Here is a 23,777-nt window from a genome sequence, read left to right on the forward strand (position 1 = left end):
AACATGGGTCATTAGGCTTTACAGGCAACCCTCTTTTCAGCTTTTTTGAAACAGGGTCTTGTAGCTACCATGCCTGGTCTAAATCAATTTTTTTGGCTGACCTGCAATTCACTCTAGTCTCAAGGTGGTCTCAAAGTCACAATGATTCTTCCTGTGCCTCCCAAGTGCTGGGATTAAAGGCCAAGTGCCACCACGCCCAATCTGAATCAAAAATTTTTTTACATTTTATTTATTTGCAAAGAGAGAGAAAGACTGGGCACGCGAGGGCCTCCAACCACTGCAATTAAACTCCAGATGCGAGTGCCTCCTTGTGCATCTGGTGTACCAGGGAATTGAATCTGGGTCTTTTTGCTTTGTAGGCAAGTGCCTTAACTGCTAAGCCATCTCCCCAGCCCTAAATCATAAATTTTAACCTTACATACAGTTCAATTTAATTACAACCACAGAAACTACTGGTATTTGAACATATCTATTTTATTATAAAACTTATTATTTACAAAATGGAAAAATAATCAAGTAACTATTGCAGGCCAAAGTTAAAGACTTTTTCACCCAGTGATTGAAGCAACATACATTTCCATGCACCCACACATCAGATCATTTTTGAAATATGCAAACTCTTAAAATTCATGTTAGTAAAACTTTAATGTATTCACAATACTAGAGTATTTATTAGGAGGGGAAAATTTCACGGTTCTGTACAGTATAGTATCAACAGTTCATTTTTCTTTAATATTTTTTGGCTTTCCTCCAAACTTGAATTTTGTGAACATTTTGCAAGTGAAAATTTTCATGGTACCTCTGTCACTGTTGAATCCACCACAAACAAGTAGTTTAATGCTTTTGCACTAAACAGGTAAAATTCCCAAGTTATATTAAACTGAAACCTTCATTGTGATCAATAGCTTGGATCAATTTACAGCGTAGAGTTTCTTTTTCTGTATATTTTGGAAGATCTAGAAGATTAAAACATGTATGGGAAACCGGGAGATATTCCTCACCACCTCCTGTTGACTGAATGACTAGTTTCAGACTCTTCATCCCAAGGATAGGAATGCGATCACTACCTGTCAAAAATACTGCCAAGAAAAAGAGTTAATATTTAATACAGTTCCCACAGTTCACATTTACATTTTTATGGTGGAAGCAGGAGTTTTTTTTTCTCCTGAGGTAGGGTCTTCCTCTAGTCAAGGCTGTCCCGGAATTCACTACATAATCTCAGAGCAGCAATCCTACCTCTGCCTCCCAAGTGCTAGGATTAAAGGCATGTGCCACCACCATGCCTTGCTGAAGCAAGTTTTTGAAGTAGCATTTGTCCATGCACTTGCGTGATTACAACCTGGACAGGTAGGTAGTGTACAATAAATGTTTGATGGATGAAGGCTGGTTTTAAAAACATTTTGGGCTTTCAGGAAAAGCTATTTAGGGAACTGGTTAGTAAGCCAAATATGAAATGCAGTTTTTGTCATTTTTCCTTAAAAAAAAAAAAACCCAAAAGACTCATTCATGATTTAAAACAGGACATTGGAATAATACTATAAAAGCACAAACTAATTTAGTTAGAAATACTTACACAGAAATTGTTTCTTCTTTTCCAATGGTAGTTCATGAAATACTTCCCAAAAAATTTTTATTGTAGGATGTTCTGCCCAATACTCCCCTTTGTATTCTGTATTCTAAAAACAAAACCATTTGTCACTATTAAGGAATATTAGTTTTAGAACTCTGGGACGTTGGCATCCTTTATAAAGCTACTATGGACAAGTGGTACATGCCCTTTAATCCCAGCATTCGGGAGGCAGAGGTAGGAGGATCATCAAGAGTCCACCCTGAGACTAGAGTGAATTCCAGATTAGCCTGAACTACAGTGAGATCCTACCTCGAAAAAAGAAAAAAAAAAGTTTGAATTGTCTCAGATTTCTTGTGTACTATTTTCCAAGACAAAGGAAGGGCCAGAGGAACGAATCACCAAAAACAACACAGTACCATCTTCATGAGTACATATCTGAGGAAGGATACTTTTACTAAAATAATCCTAGGAGTAAAAACAACTGTGCCTGTAATATTTAAGTTTCTAGTATTTTAAGAATAGAAATCAAACTTCCTACATCACTATTGATTTCCTGTGGTAGTTTCTAAGATTGTCCTTGTGTAGACCCCTCCCCCAAATGGGTGGCCTGACCTGTGTGATGATTCATGTTTTGTTTTATTTTTTAGTTTTTCTGGGTAGGGTCTCGCTCTGGTCCAGTCAGACCTGGAATTCATTATGTAGTCTCTAAGTGGTCTTGAATTCATGGCAGTTCTCTTACCTCTGCCTCCCAAGCACTACGATTAAAGGCATGTGGCACTGCACATGGCTTTTTTTTAATTGTTTTTTTTTTTGGATATGTGAATATGTAACTTTTGGACTAGATCATAATAAAACAACTCTGGGGCTGGCAGTAGAAATGGCTTAGTGGTTAAAGTCTTTGCCTGTGAAGTTCAAGGACCCAGGTTTGATTCCCCAGTACTCACGTAAGCCATTATCTCTGTCTCTTAAATAAATAAAACATTTAGCCAGGCATGGTGGCACACACCTTTAATCCCAGTACTTAGAGGTAGAAGGATTGCTGTGAGTTCAAGGCCATCCTGAGACAACATAGTTAACTCCAGGTCAACTTGAGATACAGTGAGACCCTACCTTGAAAAGACAAACAAAAAAAAGTTTTTTAAAAAATATTTTTAAAAGCTTTTTGTTTTTCAAGGTAGTGTCTCACTCTAACCCATTGTGATCCTCCTACCTCAGCCTCCCAAGTGCTGAGATTAAAGGCATACATCACCACCCCCAGTGAACAACCCTTAACAACAACAACAACAACAAAACCCATCTCTGTGGCCTCAGTCCTCTTGGACCAACCATTCTGAAGGGATCGGTGGTCATTTCTTGAGGACATGAAACAGCACTGTGGAGCAGAGACCCCTACCTACAGCTATGGAAAGGAACTGTCCTGGAAGCACGTATCAATCAAGCCTTTAGATGACTTTAGCAGCAACCAATATTTTATTTTGACTGCAACATCATAGACCCTGAACCAAAAGTAAGCTAACCCACTCCCAAGTTCCTGACAGAAGCTGTGTGAGACAATATCTCAAAAATACCACACCAAAAAATTTTAAATCACAGTACTTGGGAGGCAGAGATAGGGGGATGGCTGTGATTTTGAGGCCAGCCTCAGAATACATAGTCAATTACAGGTCAGCCTGGGCTAGATGGAGACACTACCTCAAACCAAAAAGAAAAAAAACATTTAAGGCCTCTTTCCACTGCAAACACCATCAGGTGCCTAGAGCACCTTTGGCACCCAGATTACATGGGCAGCCTGGCAACCAAACACTGAGTAGGCAGGCTTTTGCAAGCAATTACCTTTAACCTCTGAACTATCAATCCAGTCCCTTACAATGTTGTTTTTTAGTTCTGGGACCAAAATTTGTAGTAACAGAAAGCTGTGGTGCACAACTTCAATTCCAGCACTAAGGAGGATAACTGCTGAGTTAAAGTCAGTCTGAGCAACTGAAAGGCCCTACCTCCAAAACCAAGCAGAAAACAAAGCCACAAGGTTAGGGAGATGGCTGAGCAGTTTGCAAACAATTGCTTGCAATGCCTGATGGCCTGGGTTCAATTCCTCAGTACCCATATAAAGTCAGATGCATAAAGTGGCACATGCACCTAGATTTCATTTGCCATGGCAAGAGACCTTGGCACGCCCATTCTCTATCCCCCTGAACATGAGTAACAACAACAAAAACCTCACCAAACCAAACCAAAAAGAATTTTGTAACAAGCAACTAAAACCAAGCCAAGGATAGTGCATATCTTTAATCCTAGCAATCAGGAGGCTAAGGCAGGAGAGTTTAGGTTACAGTGAGACCTTGCTTTAAAAAAAAGGGGCGGGGGAGTGAGGTGGGGTAGGCAGTTAAGGTGCTTGCCTCTGAACCCTAAGGACCCAGATTCGATTCCCCAATACCTATGTAAGCAAGATCCACAAGGTGACATGTGTCTGAATTTTGTCTGTAGTGGCTGGAGGCCCTAGCATGTTCATTCACTTTCTCTCTCAAATAAATATCCTTAAAGATTAAAACCACAAATCATAATCACTAAAATTACAACAAATCAGTTATGCAATAGAAGAAGTCAAAATATACTAAATATACGCAGAATGTTTTGTGTCACTGAATACTTCTGTTAACTAACAATGTAGGCAAAACTTTAAGGGCATAGTGTTCTTGTAGGTGCTGAGAGGCAGCAAGAAGAAACATCTATATCAAATCCAAATGGAAATAAAACAGATGTTGGAGACAGGGCTTGTGTGCCCATAGCTGTAAGAATTCAGCTCATGTACATGGAGAACTTCTTGGAGAGGGTATAAACACGAGTGCAGAGAGGTCAACACGGACCAGGACGTCCTTCCAGACTGGAGTGTGCTGGAGGGTTTTGGCAAAGAGGCTACAAGGCCACAGTGGAGCAAGAGAGCATGGACAGATGGACAGGACAAGAGAGAAAGGGCGCTGGTGTCATCACAGTGACTCGAGGTGTAACTAACTGCCTGTTAGAATCTACACGTCTTGTCTCCTGAGCAGATCAATTTACCCACAAAAAGAAACTCCCTACTTACTTTCTGGAAGATTCCAGACTAGGTATTTGCTTTGTAAATGCCACCTACAGTTTTACCTGGTTTCCCAGATTCTTGCTAGGTTAAACAAGGGTTTATAAGGCAGATGTGAAAGTCAAGTCATCTCTCAAGCTGGGAGGGGTGTAGAGAACAGCTCCTGGTGTATAAACAGTGCCTTTACGAAGCAAGAGGTGGTGGTTATACCTTCAATTCCAGCATTAGGGAGCCTAAGGTAGGAGAATCACTTAGTTTGAGGTCATTCTGGTCTATCGAGTGAGTCCCCAGGTCAGCCTGGCCTAGTTTAAGACCTTGCCTCAAAACACCAAAAAATAAACAAGTGACACCCATTTTGAAAATAAAGTATCTTGAAATAAAAACATTAACAACATAAAAAAATCTAAAAAACATACACACAACTGGCCATGGTGGTGCATGCCTTTAATCTCAGCACTCGAGATGCAGAGGTAGGAAGATTGCCCTGAGCCCGAGGCCACCCTGAATTCCAGGTCAGCATGGGCTAGAAAAGATCCTATCTCTTAAAAAACAAGCAACAACAACAACAAAACCATCTAGAGAGATGGTTCAGCAGTTAAAGGTACTTGCTTGCAAAGCCTAATGGCCTGGGTTTGATTCACTAATTCCCACAAAAAAAGGCAGATGTACAAAGTGGCACAAATTAGCACACACATCTGGAGTTCATTTGTAGTGGCACAAGGCCCTGGCATGCCCATTCTCTGTTTTCTCTCTCTGCTTTCAAATAAATAAAATTTTTGAAAATTAAAAATAAACATATACCATAAAGTTTAAGCCATAAAGTTTATAGCCCAAACTGGCCTTGATTACAGGTGTAAACATATAGTTCAATGGCAGTACATTCAAGACATGAATGAAACAACCCAAACCACCATCCACTTCCAGACTCTTGTTTTGGACAACAAACTGTTAAGCCTTTACATAAGACAATTCCCTGGGGTGACTGAGGTCACAGAGCAAATATATACTTAATTTTGAAGAAACTGCATAACTTTAAAAAATTTTAAAGGATGCTAGATCATTAGAAAAATAGACAAGGTAATCATGCATCACGTTACACAAGGAGGAAACTAATTTAGCATTCTAAAAAAAGTTCTATTTATTTAATTGTAAGGAGGGAAGAAGGGAGAAGGTGGGGAGGGAGAATGGGCACATCAGGGCCTCTTGGTGCTGCACACAAATTCCAGATGCATGAGACACTCTGTGTATGTGGCTTTATGTGGGTATTGGGGAATCAAATCAAGGCCAACAGGCTTTGTAAGCAATTGCTTGCAAACTGCTGAGCCATCTCCCCAGTTCTAATTTAGCATTTGTTATATTTATCTATTTATTTGAGAGTGACAGAGAGAGAAATAGGCAGATAGATAGAGAATGGGCATGCCAGGGCCTCTAGCCACTGCAAAAGAACTCCAGACGTGTGCGCCCCTTGTGCATCTGGCTAACTGGGTCCTGGGGAATCAAGCCTTGAACCGGGATCCGTAGGCTTGACAGGCAAGCGCTTAACTGCTAAGCCATTCCCCCCCACCCCTTTTTTAATTGAGGTAGGGCCTCGTTCACCCAGATGACCTGGAATTCGCTATGTAGTCTGGCCTTTAACTCAACAGTGATCCTCCTACCTCTGTCTTTGGGTGCTCAGATTAAAGGCATGGGCAATCATGCCCCACCAATTTAGCACTTCTCAGCTGACCTAGATCTCACTCTGTCTGTCGTTCCAGGCTGGCTTTAAACTCAAGTGATCCTCCTACCTCTGCATCCTGATGTTGGGGATTAAAGACATGAACCACCATGCCTGGCTATTAGCACTTTTTGCCCCCTGATATTTTTCAAGGTAGTCTTGTTCTAGCCCAGGCTAACCTCATGGCTCAGTAGTTAAAGGCAGTTGCCTGCAAACCCTGATGGCCTGGATTCAATTCACCAGTACCTACATAAAGCCAGCCTCAGACTGGCCTCAAACTCACAGTGTTCTTACTACCTCAGCTTCCTAAGTGCTAGGATTAAAAGCATGTACCATCATAGCCAATTTAGCACTTTTTATGAAATGTTTATCTGAAGGAATTATTTTTTCAATTAATTTGAGAGAGAGAGAGAGAGAGAGAGAGAGAGAGAGAGAGGGGGAGAGAACAGCCACAGCAGGGCTTCTAGCCACTTTAAACGAGCTCCAGGCACATACCCCACCTTGTGTATCTGCCTTACATGGGTACTGGGGAGCTGAACCTGGATCCTTAGGTTTCATAGGCAAATGCCTTAACTGCTAAGCCATCTCTCTGCCCTGTATCTGAAGGAATTCTTAAGAGTGACATGGATATAGAAAAATAAATTGTTTACAAAATTCTCAATCTGTCCTAGAGATTGACCAAGGCACAAGTATTGAAGACCATGGTATTACTTGGCAAAAAAAAGTCAACAAGGAGATTTACCAGAGAAAAGGAAAATAAAGATATTTTTTTTTGTTCCCTTCTCTTTCCTCCCCTCTCCTTTTCATTTTTTTAGGGTCTCATTCTAGCACAGTCTGACCTGGAGTTCACGGCAATCTCCCCACCTCCAAGTAAGAAAAGTGGTGGATATTTTCAATAAAATGCCATTAATAAACCATGACAGTGGAAAACTAAAAAGATGAGACTTCTACCAATAAGCTGTGCCTCTTTTGTCATTCCACTTAAATAAACAATGTCAAAATTGCTTATCCTTACCTTTTCCAGTTCTTTCCAATCATAATTTGTATTTCCAATAACCATAGCTTGTAATTCATTCGGTTGGAAGAGCAAAAGAACTTTTCCTCCACAGACCTTATGAAAGCCCGCATGAAAAGCATCAAATAAGGAAGCCACTGACTTATTGAATATGTAATCCACATAGGCATCAACAAACTCCTGTCTAGAAGTAAAAAGGACACAATGCACAGATTACAAAGATTTCTGGAGAATACCTGATGTATCTGAGTACTCCTGTGCCTTCTGCTACTACTAAACCACTCAAAAAAACAGAAGCAGAGGCCAAAGAGAAAAAAGTCATTATGAAAAACACATACATTCATTTATTTTTAATTATATTCTATATTTTTATTTATTTGCATGTGTGTTGAATACGTATGTGAACAACAGAGTCTCTTATTGCTACAAAGGAACATCACCAGATGCACCACTTTTTGCACTGGTCTTCACCCAGATGGTTGAAGAACTGAACCTGGGCCAACAGGCTTTGTAAGCAAGTGCCTTTAACCACTGAGCCATTTCCCCAAACCCTCTTCCTTCATTTAAAAAGGGGAGGGGGTTGCTAGAGAGATGGCTCAGTAGTTAAAGGCAGTTGCCTGCAAACCCTGATGGCCTGGATTCAATTCACCAGTACCTACGTAAAGCCAGATGCACAAAATGGCGCATGCCTGGCACACCCATTTCTCTCTCTGCTTGTAAAAAAATGAAGCTGGGGGCTAGAGGGATGGTTTAGCGGTTAAGGTGCTTGCCTGCAAAACCAAAGGACCCAGATTTGATTCCCTAGGACCCACATAAGCCATGCACAAGGTGACACATGCATCTGGAGTTTGCTTGTAGCAGCTTGAGGCCTGGCATGCCTATTCTCTCTCTCTGCTTGAAATAAATTAAAACACACACACACACGTAAATTTATGCTAAAATGTTGGGCATGGTGATGCACACCTTTAATCCCAGTACTCAGGAGGCAGAGGTAGGATGATCATAAATTTGAGGCCTGGGACTACAAAGTGAACTATAAATCAGCCTGGGTTAGAATGAAACTCTACCTTGAAAAACAAAAAATACAACCACGCCAAGAACCAGGCACTGTATACTTTTTAGTATAATCACTGAAAAAAATGTTTGTTTTGTTTTTTGAGGTATGATCTCACCGAAGCCCTGGCTGACCTGGAATTCATTATGTAGTCTCAGGGTGGTTACTCACACTGATCCTTCTACCTCTGCCTGAGTGCTGGGATTAAAGGCGACCACACCTTTTTTTTTGAGGGGGGTGTGTGTTTTAAGGTAGGGTTTCACTCTAGTCCAGGCTGACCTGGAATTCACTACACAGTCTCAGGGTGGCCTTGAACTCAGAGTGATCCTCCTACCTCTGTCTCCCAAGTGCTGAGATTAAAGGCGTGTGCCACCAGGCCCGGCTTATCTCTTCATTCTTCTATTGATACCTTATAGCAGATTTCATGAGCAGATTACTTTCTCACTAAATATTGAAATAGTGAGTGTGATGTAAGTTGAGATTCTGGCATGTTTGTAATAACAGAGGAAAAACCGGCTTAGTCTTCTCTCTCCTCCCAGCTCAGCTCACTTACCGGTTCTGCTTGTTAACGGCAGTGTCGGCACCATTCAGAACCAGCTCTTTTACTTCTGTTGCACCAAAGTTCTCAACTGTGATCTATTAAATTTTTACAAAAGTCAATGTCAGATTCAAAACTTAAAAAACATTTTAATAATCTGTCAAATTCTTCCTTTCTCTCATTAATACATATAAAAACTAGCAAGTTATTATTTTTTGTTTTTTTTTAAGTAGGGTGTTGCTCTAGCCCAGGCTCCTACTTCAGACTCCAGAGTGCTGGGATTTTTAAAGGTGTAAACTACCACACCTAGTTTAGTGTTGTTTTTCAATTCACTACATAGTCTCAGGGTGGCCTTGAACTCATGGCAATCTCCCTACCTCTCTGCCAAGTGCTAGAATGTAAGTTTTTTTTTTAATGCTACAATTCCTACATCTTTTCTTTCCCTAATCCTTTTTTTTTTGGGGGGGGGGATATTATCCTCTTTAATGGAAATCTGGTATCTATAAAATACCATGGTGAAACTGGAGGGACTGCTTAGTGGTTAAGGTGTTTGCCTGTAAAGCCAAAGGACCCAGGTTCAATTTCCCAGGACCCATGTAAGGCAGATGCAGAAGGTGGCGTGTCTGGAGTTCATTTGCAGTGGCTGGACGCCCTGGCACGCTCATTCTTTCTATCTGCCTCTCAATAAATAAATAAAAATAAAATAGTTTAAAAAAATATCATGGTGAAAAAGAATTCCAAGTATTTGAGTTCATTATCTTGTAAAGGAAAAGAAACGACTTGTTTTACTAAAACGGTATCATAGGGATATGAACAAGATTTTACTATGCTACACAGGAAGGAAAACAATTCAAGTCAAGAAAGCACAAGAAAACCTTAACAGAAAGATACTGTTTATAAAGCACCTAGCAGGCTGCCTACTAAGGTCTGCACTGCACTTCCACGTTACACTGAGAGGCGCTGCGCCTGTACCATGGCCGTGCAACGTGGACAATGGTCAGACACGACAGGACGGGGGACATTAGTGACAAGCACAGAGGGACTGGGGAAATCAATCTGTTTCTTTTTTTCATTTTTTTTTTTGGTTTTTCAGGAGAGGGTCTCACTCTAGTCCAGGCTGACCTGGAATTCACTATGTAGTCTCAGGGTAGCCTCGAACTCACAGCGATCCTTCTACCTCTGCTTCCCAAGTGCTGGGATTAAAGGCATGCACCACTTTGCCAGGCAGAATTAATCTTACTCATCAGTATTATTATTATTATTATAAATCCAACACTTCTTTAAGTATTCCTGTAAGTGCAGGCTCAAAATGGATCCATCTCCATAAAGATCTCTTGCATCTCTAAATACCCTTTATTAGTAGTAGTAAAGTGCCTAAGCACCGAGGAGTGAAAGCTGGGTATGAATCCTGATTGAGAATCCACTCTTATTTTCTGTTTTCTTCTGTAAAATAGGGGCAATAACCTCACAGGACTGTTGCTGACACACAGTAAATGCTCAATAAATGTCAACTAAAGGGTAAAGAGTGCCATCTTTCAAAAGAAAAAAAAAACTGAGCTGCAGCTGTTACATAAAAGAGACAATAAGCCAGGCATGGTGGTGCACACCTTTAGTCCCAACACTACGGAGGCAGAGATAGCAGGATCACCTTGAGTTTGAGGCCACCATGAGACTACAGAGTTCCAGGTCAACCTGAGCTAGAATGAGACCCTAACTTGAACCCATTCCCCTCCCTCAAAAAAAGGGGGCCTAACCTGGATCTATTTATCTTACCGTAAAATTCAGACAAAATGTTTCCTCTATATCATCTTCTGGATAATCCAGTAACTGTTGCATGCTTCTGTAAAACAACATATGGGTTTCTTTAAAACATCAGTTAGTATGCTATGACTGAATGCCTAAGTACATGTTATACTTTCCCTTCAACAGTTGTCTTTATTTTTCTTTTTAGAGAGCAAGAAAGAGGAGAGATAGAAAATAGGCATGCCAGGGCCTTAGCCACTGCAACTGAACTCCAGATGCTTGTGCCACTTAGTGGGCATGTGTGACCTTGCGCTTGCGTCACCTTAGTGCTTAGTCTGGCTAACAGGGTTCTGGAGAGTAAAACATAGGCTTTGCAGACAAGTGTTTAACCACTACACAATCTCTTAAGCCCAAGAGATTTTTTTTTAGTAAAGAAAAAATTTAACAGAAACAAAGAAACAATTATTTCCAGAAGGAATGTTTGCTATACAATGTCCATTTCTTACCTCCCAACCCCTATCCTTGAGATTTTTCACAACTAACCTCCCAACATCAGGCATTAGTTCTTTTAAGTCATCCAGTGATGGCTTCTTTTTCAGTAATTTCTTATATAAAGCCAACGGAAAATGGAGGTCCACAATAGTAAAATTATAAATTGCTAATCCACAAATTACACCAATCAAGTGGAATAAGTCACTGTCTTCAAATGTCTAGAAACATAAGGAAGGAAAAGTTAAAAAGACTTGTCTTTCAAGTTACATCGTCAATTTTATTTCAAAGACACACCCCCATGGGAGAACGATTATGATGATGGATAAGAAGCAAGCGCACCCTTATTGGTAGCTCCCTGACGTAAACAACACCTGCAAGTCTTTCTGTACATTCCAATTCAATGTGCTTCCTAAGTCATTCTCTCTGTGCCAGGCATGGTGGCATATGCCTTTAATCCTAGCACTTGGGAGGCTGAGATAGAAGGATCGCTGTGAGTTCAAGGACAGCCTGAGACCCTACCTTGGAAGAAAAGAAACAAATACCAAAGCTCACTTCTTAGAAAGTAGGGAGCCTGAATGCTGAGTGTCCTGCTCTTCAAAGTCAGCTTTATTCCCCATTGGATTAACAAATTTGGTTGCCCACCTGGTACTACAGAAGTATAACAAATGCAGGAAAGACAGGATTACTGGGTGTGCGAGAGGGTTTTGTTGGAGATGGCTGCTGGGCAATGTGAGGCAGGGTTGTTGGGAGTCCCTGAGTGGAGACCCCAGGACCTTGACATGCCAGGACTGTGAGATGTGCCAAGAAGAGATACCGGCTCAGGATAGTAGTTTCCTTGAGCTGTGTGCACCCCAGCCAGTGGGGAAGAATTCAAAACCAAGAAACTTTTGTCACTGATTACAGACATTGAACTTGGAGCTATAGGATCTGATGTCTTCCCTGCTTTTTTAAAAAAAACTTTTCCCTCCCCTTCACAAATCCACTCTCCATCATATTCCCCTCCTCTTTTTAGTCTCTCTTTTATTTTGATGTCATCATCTTTTTCTACTACTACACTGGTCTTGTGTAGGGAGTGTCAGGCATTGTGAGGTCATGGATATCCAGGCCATCTTATGTCTAGAAGAGTGCATCGTAAGCAGTCCTACCCTTACGTTAGCTCCTGCGTTCTTTCCGCCACCCCTTCTGCACTTGACTCTGAACCTTGGAAGGTGTGGTAGAGAGGTTCCAGTGCTGAGCATTCCTCCGTCACTTCTCAGCACCACGGTGCCCTGAGTCCCTGCTTGTTTTAGGTCTTGCAGTGAGGTTCAGACCTTCCTTGCTTTGCCCGGTGTCATCTTTTGCAGCATGAATGTTTACTCTGTGCCATGATACATTTTTAGTTTTACAGACTGACAATTAATAGGCTTTGGACTATGGGGATGTTTCTTTGAACAGTGCCAAGATTGAAAACACTAAGGTGACTTTTAAAGTTGGAGTGAATGCATTATAGTTTACATAATGGATGGTCATCAGTTTTTGGGGTCTGGGTACAGAATGTGGTGGGTTGCATAAGATGTCCCAACTAAACTCATATGTTTGGAACTCAGCTTATGACAATTTGAGCTCAGTCTCCTGCAGCTATTTTCCAGCTGCTGTGGCACAGGTAATCAATATCCAGCCTCTGCTCATGCCATGATGTCTCTTTCATGAAGCTTCCCCCTGAGACTGGAAGCCAAAATAAGAAACTTTCTCCCATAAGCTCCTTTTATTGCATGCTTTATCCCAGCAACAGAAAGGTAAATGCAACACCAAAATGCATTCAAATTCTGGAGAGTGGGGCTGGAAAGAGGGTCTATTCATTAAACACACTTGCTTGCTAAATTTAGAAAACATGTAGAGACTTACAATACATGTAGTGTAGATCAGAGATTGGGAAAGGAGTATGGGGTTGAAAGAGTTGCATGGGGCTGGAGAGATGGCTCAGTGGTTAAGTGTTTACCTGCATACTCTAATACTAGATTCTCCAGTACACATATAAAGACAGATGCAGGGTGGTACAGGCATGTGGAGTTCACTGCAGTGGCTAGAGACCCAAGGGTGCCCATTCTCTCTCTCATCTCTCCCTCTTTGCTTGCAAATAAATACTTAAAAGTTTCTTAAAGAATGCATGCACTAGTAATATAATATACGAGTAAATATAATGTATTTTCATGTGCTGTGAAGTTCAGATGCACAGTGGTGCAAGCATGTCTGTCTTCTTTCTATCCCTCTCTACTTGCAAATAAATAAATAAATCTTTAAAAAAAAAAAAAAAGAAAAAGAAAAGAAGCCAGGCATTGTGAGTTCAAGGCCACCCTGAGACTACATAGTGAATTCCAGGTCAGCCTAGGCTACAGTGAGACCTTACTTCGAAAAACCAAGAGAGAGAGAGAGAGCTGGGTGTGGTGGTGTACACCTTTAATCCCAACATTTGGGATGCAAAAGTAGGAGGACTGCTGTGAGTTCAAGTCCAGCCTGAAACTGCATAATGAATTACAGGTCAGCATGGACTAGGGTGAGACCCTACCTCAAAGAACAAAAACAAAAAAGAGAGAGCTGAAGTAGCTAAATAAGTTGCTCAGTGCTTAAAGGTGCTTGTTTGCAAAACCAAAGCATTCATTTGCAGCAGGAAGAGACCGTGGAGCATGTGTGGATGCATATATTTTGCTCTGGCTGCTACAGGCAAGCATACGGGTGCCACCCCGTAATACAAACAAAATGTTTGGGCTGGAGAGATGGCTTAGCAGTTAAAGCGCTTGCCTGTGAAGCCTAAGGACCCATGTTCAACTCTCCAGGTCCCACATAAGCCAGATGCACAAGGTGACACAAGTGTGCAAGTTTACACATGCGCACAAGGTGATACATGCACCTGTAGGTTGACTGCAGTAGCTGGAGGGCCTGGTGTGCCAATCCTCTCTTATCAGTAAAAGTTGTTTTCTTTTTTTTTAAACAAGAGGTGCTGCTATTCCTGTTTTATTCAAATTTTACTTATTTGAGAGAGAGAATGAGTGTGCAAGGGCCTTCAACCTCTGCAAATTAACTCCTGATGCATGTTCCACCTGGTATGTCTGGCTTTACGTGGGTACTGGGGAAATTAACCCAGGTCCTTGGGCTTTGCAGGCAAGTACCTTAACCACTGAGCTCTCTCTCCAGTCCCTCCCCAACCCTCTTTTTTTTTCAAGGCAGGGTCTTGCTCTAGTCCAAGCTGGCCTGAAACTCGGTATGTAGTCTCATGGTGATCCTCCTGCTTCTGCCTCCCAAGTGCTGGGCTAATGGCGTGCACCACTGTAGCACTGTTGCAGTCAGTTTTGCACTGCTGGCAGAAAAACAGCCAACCACAAAAGCAGCTAGTAGGAAAGAAGGGTTTATTTTGCTTACAGACTCAAGGGGAAGGTCCATGACCACAGGGGAAAACAAGTTAAAGGTGTGCACCACCACGCCTGGCTTACACTAAGCATTTTTTAAAAGCAAAAGTAAGCTGAACTCAAAAAGGCTGAGGTAGGGTGATCATCATGAGTTCTGAGTCAGCCTGGGCTAGAAATGAGACCCTGCCTCAAAAAGCAAACAAGCCAGGCATAGTGACGGTCATGGTTTAATTCAGGAGTCCCCCAAAAACTTATGTGTTCTGAATGCTAGGTCACCAGCTGATGGCATTTTGAGAACTGGATCCTGCTGGAGGCAGTGTATTGTTGGGGGTGGGCTTATGGGTGTTATAGCCAACTTCCTCTTGCCAGTGTTTGTTACATACTCCTGTTGCTACTGTCCACCTGATGTAAGGAGGTTAGTGACGCAACATTCTGCTAACATTCTTAGATATGGGAAAGAGGGGTGGGGTCAGATGGATGATAAGTGTTTGGAACTAATCTTTTAGTTAAGTGCAACAGATTTTCAAACTTTGTTTCTAAACTAGAACTTGTCTTTGTCAGCAAAGCAAAAGAAATACAGTTCAAGGGCCCTCTATATTTCAACACAATTTGCAACATTTTTTGTATGTTTAAAATGCTGAGATGTTTTTGAAATTAAATAAAGGGCTACATTTAAGAAAAATAGTAAAATAAGAGCAAAACCATGAAAAATGTAAATAAAAAGTACTTTTTAAATTTTATTTATTTATTTTTGAATTTTTGAGGTAGGGTCTCACTCCAGCCCAGGCTGACCTGGAATTCACTCTGTGTTCTCAGAGTGGCCTCGAACTCACAGCAATCCTTTACCTCTGCCTCCTGAGTGCTGGGATTAAAGGCGTGTGCCACCAAGCTTGGCTACAAAAGTAATTTTGCATGTGCATACATGTATATGTGCACGTGTGCACACAAGTGTGTCAGCAAGTGCGAGACCAGTATTCTCAGGGACACCGTCAGTTCCTTTGAGGTATATGTGTGTTATGCGTGGTGCATAGAAGTGAGTGCAGGCATGTGAAGGCACCCTCCTTTGTCATTTTTCACCTGATCTCTTTGAGTCAATTTCTCACTGGACCTGGAGGTCACTGTTGGGCCAGTGAGCCCCAGTGATCTTCCTGTCTCTGTCCCCTCAGCACTGGGGTTACAGGAGTTAAGGCCACACCTAGGTTTTGACATTCACCCTTGTGTAATACGCGCTCTTGCTCAGTGAGCCATCTCCCCAGACTTCTACCTCTTTTATTAAAAAATTAAAAATCATTTAATATTTGAAGTGAAAAATTATCTAGAATATAAAAGTATTTCATACTTCCTATCTGCTTTTAGATAGAGCTTCTCATTGGCCTGGAGGCTACCCAGGCTAGTCTGGCTGACCAGTGAGCTCCAGAGATCTACCAGTCTCCTCTCTCCAGCACTGGGGTTATGGGGCATTCATGTGGGTACAGGGATCAAGCTCAAGTCCTAGTGCTTACAAATACTTTACTCTCTCCACAGACCCAATACATAAAACTTGAAAACAAATCAAAACATGAACTACCACTAATGGAAGAGGCTAGAACAAGTTGCATCTTTTCAAAACTGGTGACTAAACAGAATCTTTTTCCATATGAACTGTGCTACTATTAAATAATGCAGAGGAAATCCTCTATGTACAAGTATCCAAGCTGGAAAAAAATTACAATTACAGTACCATTATTTTTTTACAACCCATCACCTTGAACCTAGTCACCAAGCATCAGTGACTGGAAGAACGGCTAAATAATAAAGAGACATTTTATAAGCGGTATAGATGCCTAATATAATTTTCTTGCAAATGAGAGTTTTACAAATGGAGCTATCCACTTTCACTAAATCAGAGCTCAGCCAATTTTCTGTAAAGGATCCAGAACATAACAGCGTTCTTGAGTATGACTTCATATAGATCAAAGTATGTGCAGGGAAGATGTGGCTCACACCTTATCTAAATAAGACACCAACAATATTTATTGTTAAATTAATTCTTCTCAGAAATAACATTAGTCTAATCATTACTATTCATTTCCAATATTGAAATAAGTAAACAGGAAAAAAATCAGCATCATTTCCAGGCTGATTATCCTTCAATATTTTTCTTAATTTGAAACATGTAAGAAACATGACTATCTTCTGTCAAATACAAAAAGTCTAAAAGTCTCTTAACTTTTCAAATTATAATTAAACTGGTCTTGGAACAAAATAATTAGGAATCCAGTAACAACACTTCCCAAGTTAGTTTTACACAGGAATATACAAACACAGATATAAAGGAAAGAGTGATTTAGGTGGTATACCTTATCTGAAAACCAAATGAGCCTCGAATCTTCATAGTATCTAAACATGCCATATTTAGGATCCAACAACTCCCTCATGATGAGCAAGAAAAACTCTTTACGTACACCTCCAGCATCAACCGCATCTTCTCCAACAAATATAACCTACAACCGCAGAATGGAACACTGAATACACTGAAAATAAGTAAAAGTCCATTTTGGATGCCCTAGAATAAGCTATTTATTACTAATAAATGGTCAGCAATTTAAAGTTTCAAAAATTAGTTATAAGCCGGGCGTGGTGGTGCACGCCTTTAATCCCAGCACTCAGGAGGCAGAGGTAGGACGATCACTGTGAGTTCAAGGCCACCCTGAGACTACATAGTGAATTACAGGTCAGCCTGGGCTAAAGCAAGACCCTACTTTGACAAACAAACAAAGAAAAAACACTAAGCCAGGTGTAGTAGTGCACCCCTTTAAAGAGTGAGATCCTATCTTGGAAAAAAAACAAAAACAAACAAAAAAGTTTTATTAGCTCCAAGGATATTAAAACAAACCCTAAGAATACTGAAGCAGCTTCTAAACAAAAGTCCCAATGTCAAATTACCTTGAGTGGCTTTTTGTAATCTATGTTCTTTGTTTTCCTGAGGACTTCCATTGCATCTCCTACTATATTTTCTCTGCGTACTACCAGAATCAAACAGGGATTCACAGATTCAATCACTGGGAGAAAAAGAGAAGAGACGTTCTGTCTATGGGCCTGGTCAATAGCCATCTGAAAAAGAAAAGATTCAATTTTAGTGACAAAGAAGATATGCTGTGAATCTGCATGCTCTAATTCCAGAAATTCGTAATGCACATAACCCATGTTATCTAGTATGGCATAAAAACTCAGTAAACTGAGAATAAAGAGGACTCTTCTGAATTTATATTAGTTTTAAAATTATCTAAATTATCTTTTTTTTTTTTTTTTTTTCGAGGTAGGCTCTCACTTAAGCCCAGGCTGACCTGAAATTCACTATGTATCTCAGGGTGGCCTCGAACTTGTGGTGATCCTACCTGTGCCTCCTGAGTGCTGGGATTAAAGGCGTTTGCCACCACGCCTGGCTATTTACATATCTACTTATTATTTTATTTATTTGTGTGTATATTGGCACACGTGCCACAGCACGTGTTTGAAAGTCAGAAAACCATCATGAGGTGTTTGTCCTTTTCTTCCACCTTGAGACATGGTCTCTTGCCACTGCAGAAAAATGTCAGCCTCTCCTGGCTCCACAGATGCATGTGCCACTTTGCATCAGACTTTTACAAGGGAGCTGGGATGACCAAACTCAAGACAGGCTTTGCAAGGAACCATCTTTAAACACTGAGCCATCTATCTTCCCAGCCCCTACTTTTTAGGTTTTTGGGTTTTTTTTGTTTTTGTTTTTTTTTGAGGTATCACTCTAGACCAGACCAACCTGCAACTCACTCTGTATTCCAGGCTGCCTGACTGCTGGGATTCAAGGGGTGGGGTACACATAGCTATTTTTTAGTTCTTTGACACATGTTCTCTCTACATAGCCCAAGCTATCCCTGAACTGAGTGATCCTCCCATCTCAGCCTCCAGAGTGCTGGAATTTTAAGATTTTACTTTTATTTATTTATTTATTAGAGAGGGTAGGAGGGAGGGAGGGGAGAGAGAATGGGCATGCCTGGGCCTCTAGCCATTGCAAACAAACTCCAGATGCATGTGCCACTATTGGGCATCTGGCTTATGTGGGACCTGCAGAATCAAACCTAGATCCTTAGGCTTCACAGCTTTAACCACTAAGCCGTATCTCCAGCAGCCTGAATTTGTATATTAATGTACAACTCACATCATCATTATGGTGAGCAAAGAACTGTAGCAGTAAACTAAACCTGATTTTCCATCATCCCCAGCCCTGACAAATGAAAATAATTTGAGGATAGGTATGGAGATAGGGAGTGAAGAAAAAAGGAAAATAGCATAAAATAAACTTTTATTTTTTTAAATTTTTATTAGCATTTTCCATGATTATAAAAAAATCCCAAGCCAGGCGTGGTGGCGCAACCCTTTAATCCCAGCACTCGGGAGGCAGAGGTAGGAGGATCACTGTGAGTTCGAGGCCACCCTGAGACTACATAGTGAATTCCAGGTCAGCCTGAATCAGAGTGAGACCCTACCTTGAAAAGCCAAAAAAAAAAAAAAAAATCCCATGGTAATTCCCTCCCTCCCCCCGCCACACTTTCTAAACTTTTAAAGAGAAAGGAACTAATTTAGCTAGCTAAGGAAGCATGCTATGGAAGTTCATCCAACAGAGAGGCTACCATATATGCCCACAAATCAAGCACCTCTTAAGGTTGCTCCTTTTCTATGGTTTTTCTTGTGTTCTTGTTGTAAAATAGGAGACACCATATAAAAAGTACAACTTATTAGTTGGGCATGATGGCACACGCCTTTAATCCCAACACTTGGAAAGCAGAGGTAGGAGGATCACTGTGGGTTCGAGGCCACACAAAACAAAGATTGTGAACGAGTAAGGAAAGGGGCTTATGCCATTGTGAACATACAAAACTAACAAGGCCAAGTTGGCCCATGTCCATCGCAGCCCTTTGTCATGCGTGGTCCTCATTCACAGGTCAGTCTTCTTAATGGTGTGCTGCACACAGAAGCTCAGTACTCAGGAGGCTGAGGCAGGAGGGTCCTGAGTTTGAGGACAGCCTGGACTACAGTAAGAGCTTGACTTTAAAAAAAAAAGAACCATCACATAGAGCATTCAGTATTGTATGATGTTTTACCTGCATCTGTAACACTGCATCTGTCTGTAACAGAGTAGTTTTTGCTTGAGCATCAAATACAAATGGATATGTACATATTGTCACAGGGATATCTGCCAACTGGAAATAAAAAGTTAACATTAGTACAAGTTGATCTGTGACATTTATTGTGGGTGCTGAAAAAAAGATCTTATTCTTGGTGGACTCACATGTAAAAAATTCCTTATTTCTGAATATAGAATTTTTATCGAAGATTTGATGAGGTATTAAAATAATCTCAAAGCTAAATTTCAGGAGAAAACTGTACACTTCAGAGTCCATAAAATAAATTTCAATTCAGTCTCCCTCCCCACACCATCATTTGTCTCTCTAGAGCCCAGGGCTTTGTGCATCCAGGAAAGTGGTCTCCCACTGAATATACACCCTCAGTTCTTTTTTTTTTCTTTTCTTTGACAGGTTGCCCTCAAACTCTCAAACCTCCTACCTCTGCCTCTCAAGTACTGGGGTTATAGATGTACACCGCCTTTCCTAGCACACATATTGTTTGCTTAGCATATTTAAGTCCCATGTTTCAATAAGCTGGATTTATTCTATAATTTGGGACTTCTAAATTTTGTACAATACCCACTGAGAGGTCATGTGTGTTAGGGCTACTATGGCAGCTAGGGTTTCAAATCTGAGTCCAACAAACCATTCATTCATCATTCAAAGTCAGCATTATTAGTATTACTATTTGTTAGAAATTAAAATTTAGGAGAACTGATCTCATTATAGACACCATGAAGACATCCTAATACTGTGATAGACTACTTACAAACAGTTGCCAGTTATACATTCTTACAATTAGAAGATCAAGACATTACTTTTAGGCCAGCCTTGGAATTAAAATACTTTCTATGAGGCTTCCCATGAAAAGTTAACACACCATGAAACTTCTTAAAAAAAAAAAAAAAAGACTTAAAGAGACTTTATTAGATTAAAAGACAAAAAGTACAGAGGCTCTTGCTTGCCATGTGGAAGGAGGGGACCCCACGCCCAATCTGAGCTTCGCAGGGGTGAGATAAGAAGGGCTTACCCAAGCAAAGACCTACAATTTCAGGAAAGGTGAAAAGCAAAAAAAAAAAAAAAAAAAAGTGAAACAACCTTCTTTGTACATAAGGAGAACATCTCAAGCTGCTGTATGCACAGCCCATGACCACCTCTGCCCCTAAGAGGAAGTGTGCGTCACTGACTTTCTCAAGCCCTGACCATGCTTTCCTACAATGGTCCTCCCACCAAAAAAGTCTTCCACTGTAACCTCGAACTCACCATGTGGCCTAGGCAAGCCTTGAACTCCCAGAAATCCTCCTGCCTCAGTCTCTCCAGTGCTAGAATTTCAAATGTGAGCCATACCTGTCTTTCTTCCATGCTAAACACTCCCAAGTGATATAGCCTCTACGAAAATAGGCTTTTTAGTTCCTTTTCATCCTAACTGCCTTATTTTTAATCTTTCTGTTAATGTGGGCTACCAAAACAAAATTAATCTAACATTGCTCATTTACTCTGTTCTCAATATATTATGCTGAGTTATATGACCCTACAGAAACTTACCAAGGTTTACAACCTGTACTTGCAATCCTATCTCTTTTTCAGAGTGCTGGGATTAAAAGCAGGCACCACTGTGCCTGGTTTACTCCCTAACTCCTCATCACAGTTATGTAACTCAAAGAGGCATCTAAAGTTCCTGCTGGCTTCCTAAACTAACTCTAAGCTTTCCTAATTGTTTTTTCCTTTTATTCTTCTTCCTTCCTTGCCTCTCCCCCATCTGGTGCTGGGGACCGTGAACAAGATCTTGCACATGCTGGGCAAGAAATCTAGTACTGAGCTTGTACCCAGCCCTCTATTTTCATAAAGCTAACTTATGTTTACCTAATGCTCATTAGCTCAAGTGCTGGGAAAAGCAAAAAGCAAGGCAAAGTGAAACTAAACCTGACCTTAACAAAGAAACGAAAGAGTAACACAACATTCTTAAGTGTTCAACATAGTGTTTTAGACCTACACTACTTCAGTCAGGTAGTGTACTCTTAAGAAAATCATATTGAAGGCTTAATTTTATGACCATTTTGATTGACAATTATTAGTTCAAAAACTGATAACATTTTATTACTTTAATACATTTTGTCCTCTATTAGACATGTGTCATTTATTTATTTATGAGAGAGAGAGACAGAGAGAGAAAGACAGACAGAGAGCAGGAGGAGGAGGGCATTCTAAGGCCTCCACATGGGCCACCTTGTGTATCTGGCTTTATGGGGTATTGGGGAATCAAACTTGAGTCATTTGGCATTGCAGGCAAGCATCTTAACCACTGAGCCATCTCTCCAGCCTGTTAGTTTGGATTTCATATTCTGAAGACACATCACATTTTATATTAAAAGGCAAGAATAGGAACTACTTGAAAGCAAATCTTGTTGAAAGGCATCATCTAGGTGCAATGGTAAGTACAATCGTTTTTAACTTTTCTTCAGAAAACTCTTCTGAAATGTTACACAGGGTATCTTCTATGAAGTCAACTTTAAGAAACACAATGAGGGCTGGAGAGATGGCTTAGCGGTTAAGCGCTTGCCTGTGAAGCCTAAGGACCCCGGTTCGAGGCTCGGTTCCCCAGGTCCCACGTTAGCCAGATGCACAAGGGGGCGCACGCGTCTGGAGTTCGTTTGCAGAGGCTGGAAGCCCTGGCGCGCCCATTCTCTCTCTCCCTCTATCTGTCTTTCTCTCTGTGTCGCTCTCAAATAAATAAATAAATAAAAATTTAAAAAAAAAAAAAAAGAAACACAATGAGGGCTGGAGATCTGGCTTAGGGGTTAAGATGTTTTTGCACAGGAAATCTAAGGACCCAGGTTTGATTCCCCAGTACCCACGTAAGCCAGATGCCCAAGGTGGTGCATGCATGTGGAGTTCGTTTGCACTGGCTGAAGGCCCTGGTGTGCCCATTCTCTCCCTCAAATATAAATAAGTAAAATATTTAAAAAACAAATACTGCAACGAAAGCTGGAGAAATAGCTCAGTAGTTCAGATATTTGCTTGCAAAGACTAAAGGCCCAGGTTCAATTCCCCAGCATCCATGTAAAGCCAGATGCATAGAGTGGCACACATGCATCTGGAGCTCCTTTACAGAGGCAGGAGGCCCTGGTGCAGCCCACCCCTGCAAATAAATAAAAATACACACATTAAAAAAAAACAAACAAAAGTGGAATATGGCTTTCTTTACAAAGGAAAAGATAAGAGGATGCCCTATTCTGACTATATGACTTGATTACACCACACTTACCTCAGTTAATCCATGGCTGACATCCTAAGACAGCAAAGTAGAATGCAACAATAATGAGGAAAGAGCAATGTTAGTGTCCAGATATAACTATTTCTATTAAAAGCAGCATTTCATATATTTTGCTACAGCTGAATACTCAATTAATGAGGTAAAAAATAAATTTATAACAATATGCCCTTCCCACATATACCTTATAAATCTATAGCTATACTTTAAAGACTTTATTTCAAGCACTTTAAATCAAACTGAATATAATTAAGACCTGGTTTCAGCAAAATCTGAGTAGACTCAGGGAACTGACTCTACAGCTGACATGTTTGGCATATTGAACTACTACTTGGAAAGAAAATAAGAGAAAATAAGCCATAAGTTGCTGTGACAGAAACACCTATTAAGGCATGAAGTTACATTATTTTTGAAAAATCAAATTTACTTAAAATATGAAATACAAAAAAATATGAAGTACAAGACAGAACACAGTAAAGAGAGGATTTATGAAGGAAATAACAGCAATTATAATGAAAGCCTATCCCTTCACAGAAATGTGCATTCCTTCCCCTTATCATGACGGTTGAATCCTGTGCCCTGCATAGGATAGGCAAGGGGTCTACCACTAAGCTGTATCCCCAGCCCACAAGTGTACAAATTTATTTTTTGTTTGTTTTTTTGTTTTTTGAGGAAGGGTCTCACTCTAGCCCAGGCTGAGCTGGAATTCACTAGGGAGTCTCAGGATGGCCTCAAATTCACGGCGATCCTACCTCTGCCTACCGAGTGCTGGGATTAAAG

At 40.7% G+C, this 23,777-nt stretch overlaps 1 protein-coding gene across 7 annotated transcripts in view; it reads right to left on the bottom strand.

Annotated features, from left to right (window-relative positions):
- Nucleotides 1-456: 456 nt before the first annotated feature.
- The window catches only part of Herc4 (HECT and RLD domain containing E3 ubiquitin protein ligase 4), a 98,661-nt gene continuing 75,340 nt past the window's right edge, over nucleotides 457-23,777 (bottom strand). For 5 of the 7 annotated variants that reach the window (XM_045137496.1, XM_045137494.1, XM_004657872.3 and 2 more), the window contains 10 exons: nucleotides 22,992-23,015; nucleotides 19,703-19,801; nucleotides 17,508-17,675; nucleotides 16,922-17,065; nucleotides 11,251-11,417; nucleotides 10,738-10,804; nucleotides 8,980-9,062; nucleotides 7,373-7,556; nucleotides 1,574-1,676; nucleotides 457-1,079 (listed from right to left, as the gene is read on the bottom strand). In XM_045137496.1, coding sequence (XP_044993431.1) covers nucleotides 871-1,079; nucleotides 1,574-1,676; nucleotides 7,373-7,556; nucleotides 8,980-9,062; nucleotides 10,738-10,804; nucleotides 11,251-11,417; nucleotides 16,922-17,065; nucleotides 17,508-17,675; nucleotides 19,703-19,801; nucleotides 22,992-23,015 — 1,248 coding nt within the window. In that variant the 3' untranslated portion in view covers nucleotides 457-870. The remainder of the gene's footprint in view (nucleotides 1,080-1,573; nucleotides 1,677-7,372; nucleotides 7,557-8,979; nucleotides 9,063-10,737; nucleotides 10,805-11,250; nucleotides 11,418-16,921; nucleotides 17,066-17,507; nucleotides 17,676-19,702; nucleotides 19,802-22,991; nucleotides 23,016-23,777) is intronic. The other 2 variants (XM_045137498.1, XM_004657873.3) reach the window with 1 other exon arrangement.

The sequence above is a fragment of the Jaculus jaculus genome, chromosome 18 (genome assembly GCF_020740685.1).
Source record: "Jaculus jaculus isolate mJacJac1 chromosome 18, mJacJac1.mat.Y.cur, whole genome shotgun sequence".
Lineage (NCBI taxonomy): Eukaryota > Metazoa > Chordata > Mammalia > Rodentia > Dipodidae > Jaculus > Jaculus jaculus.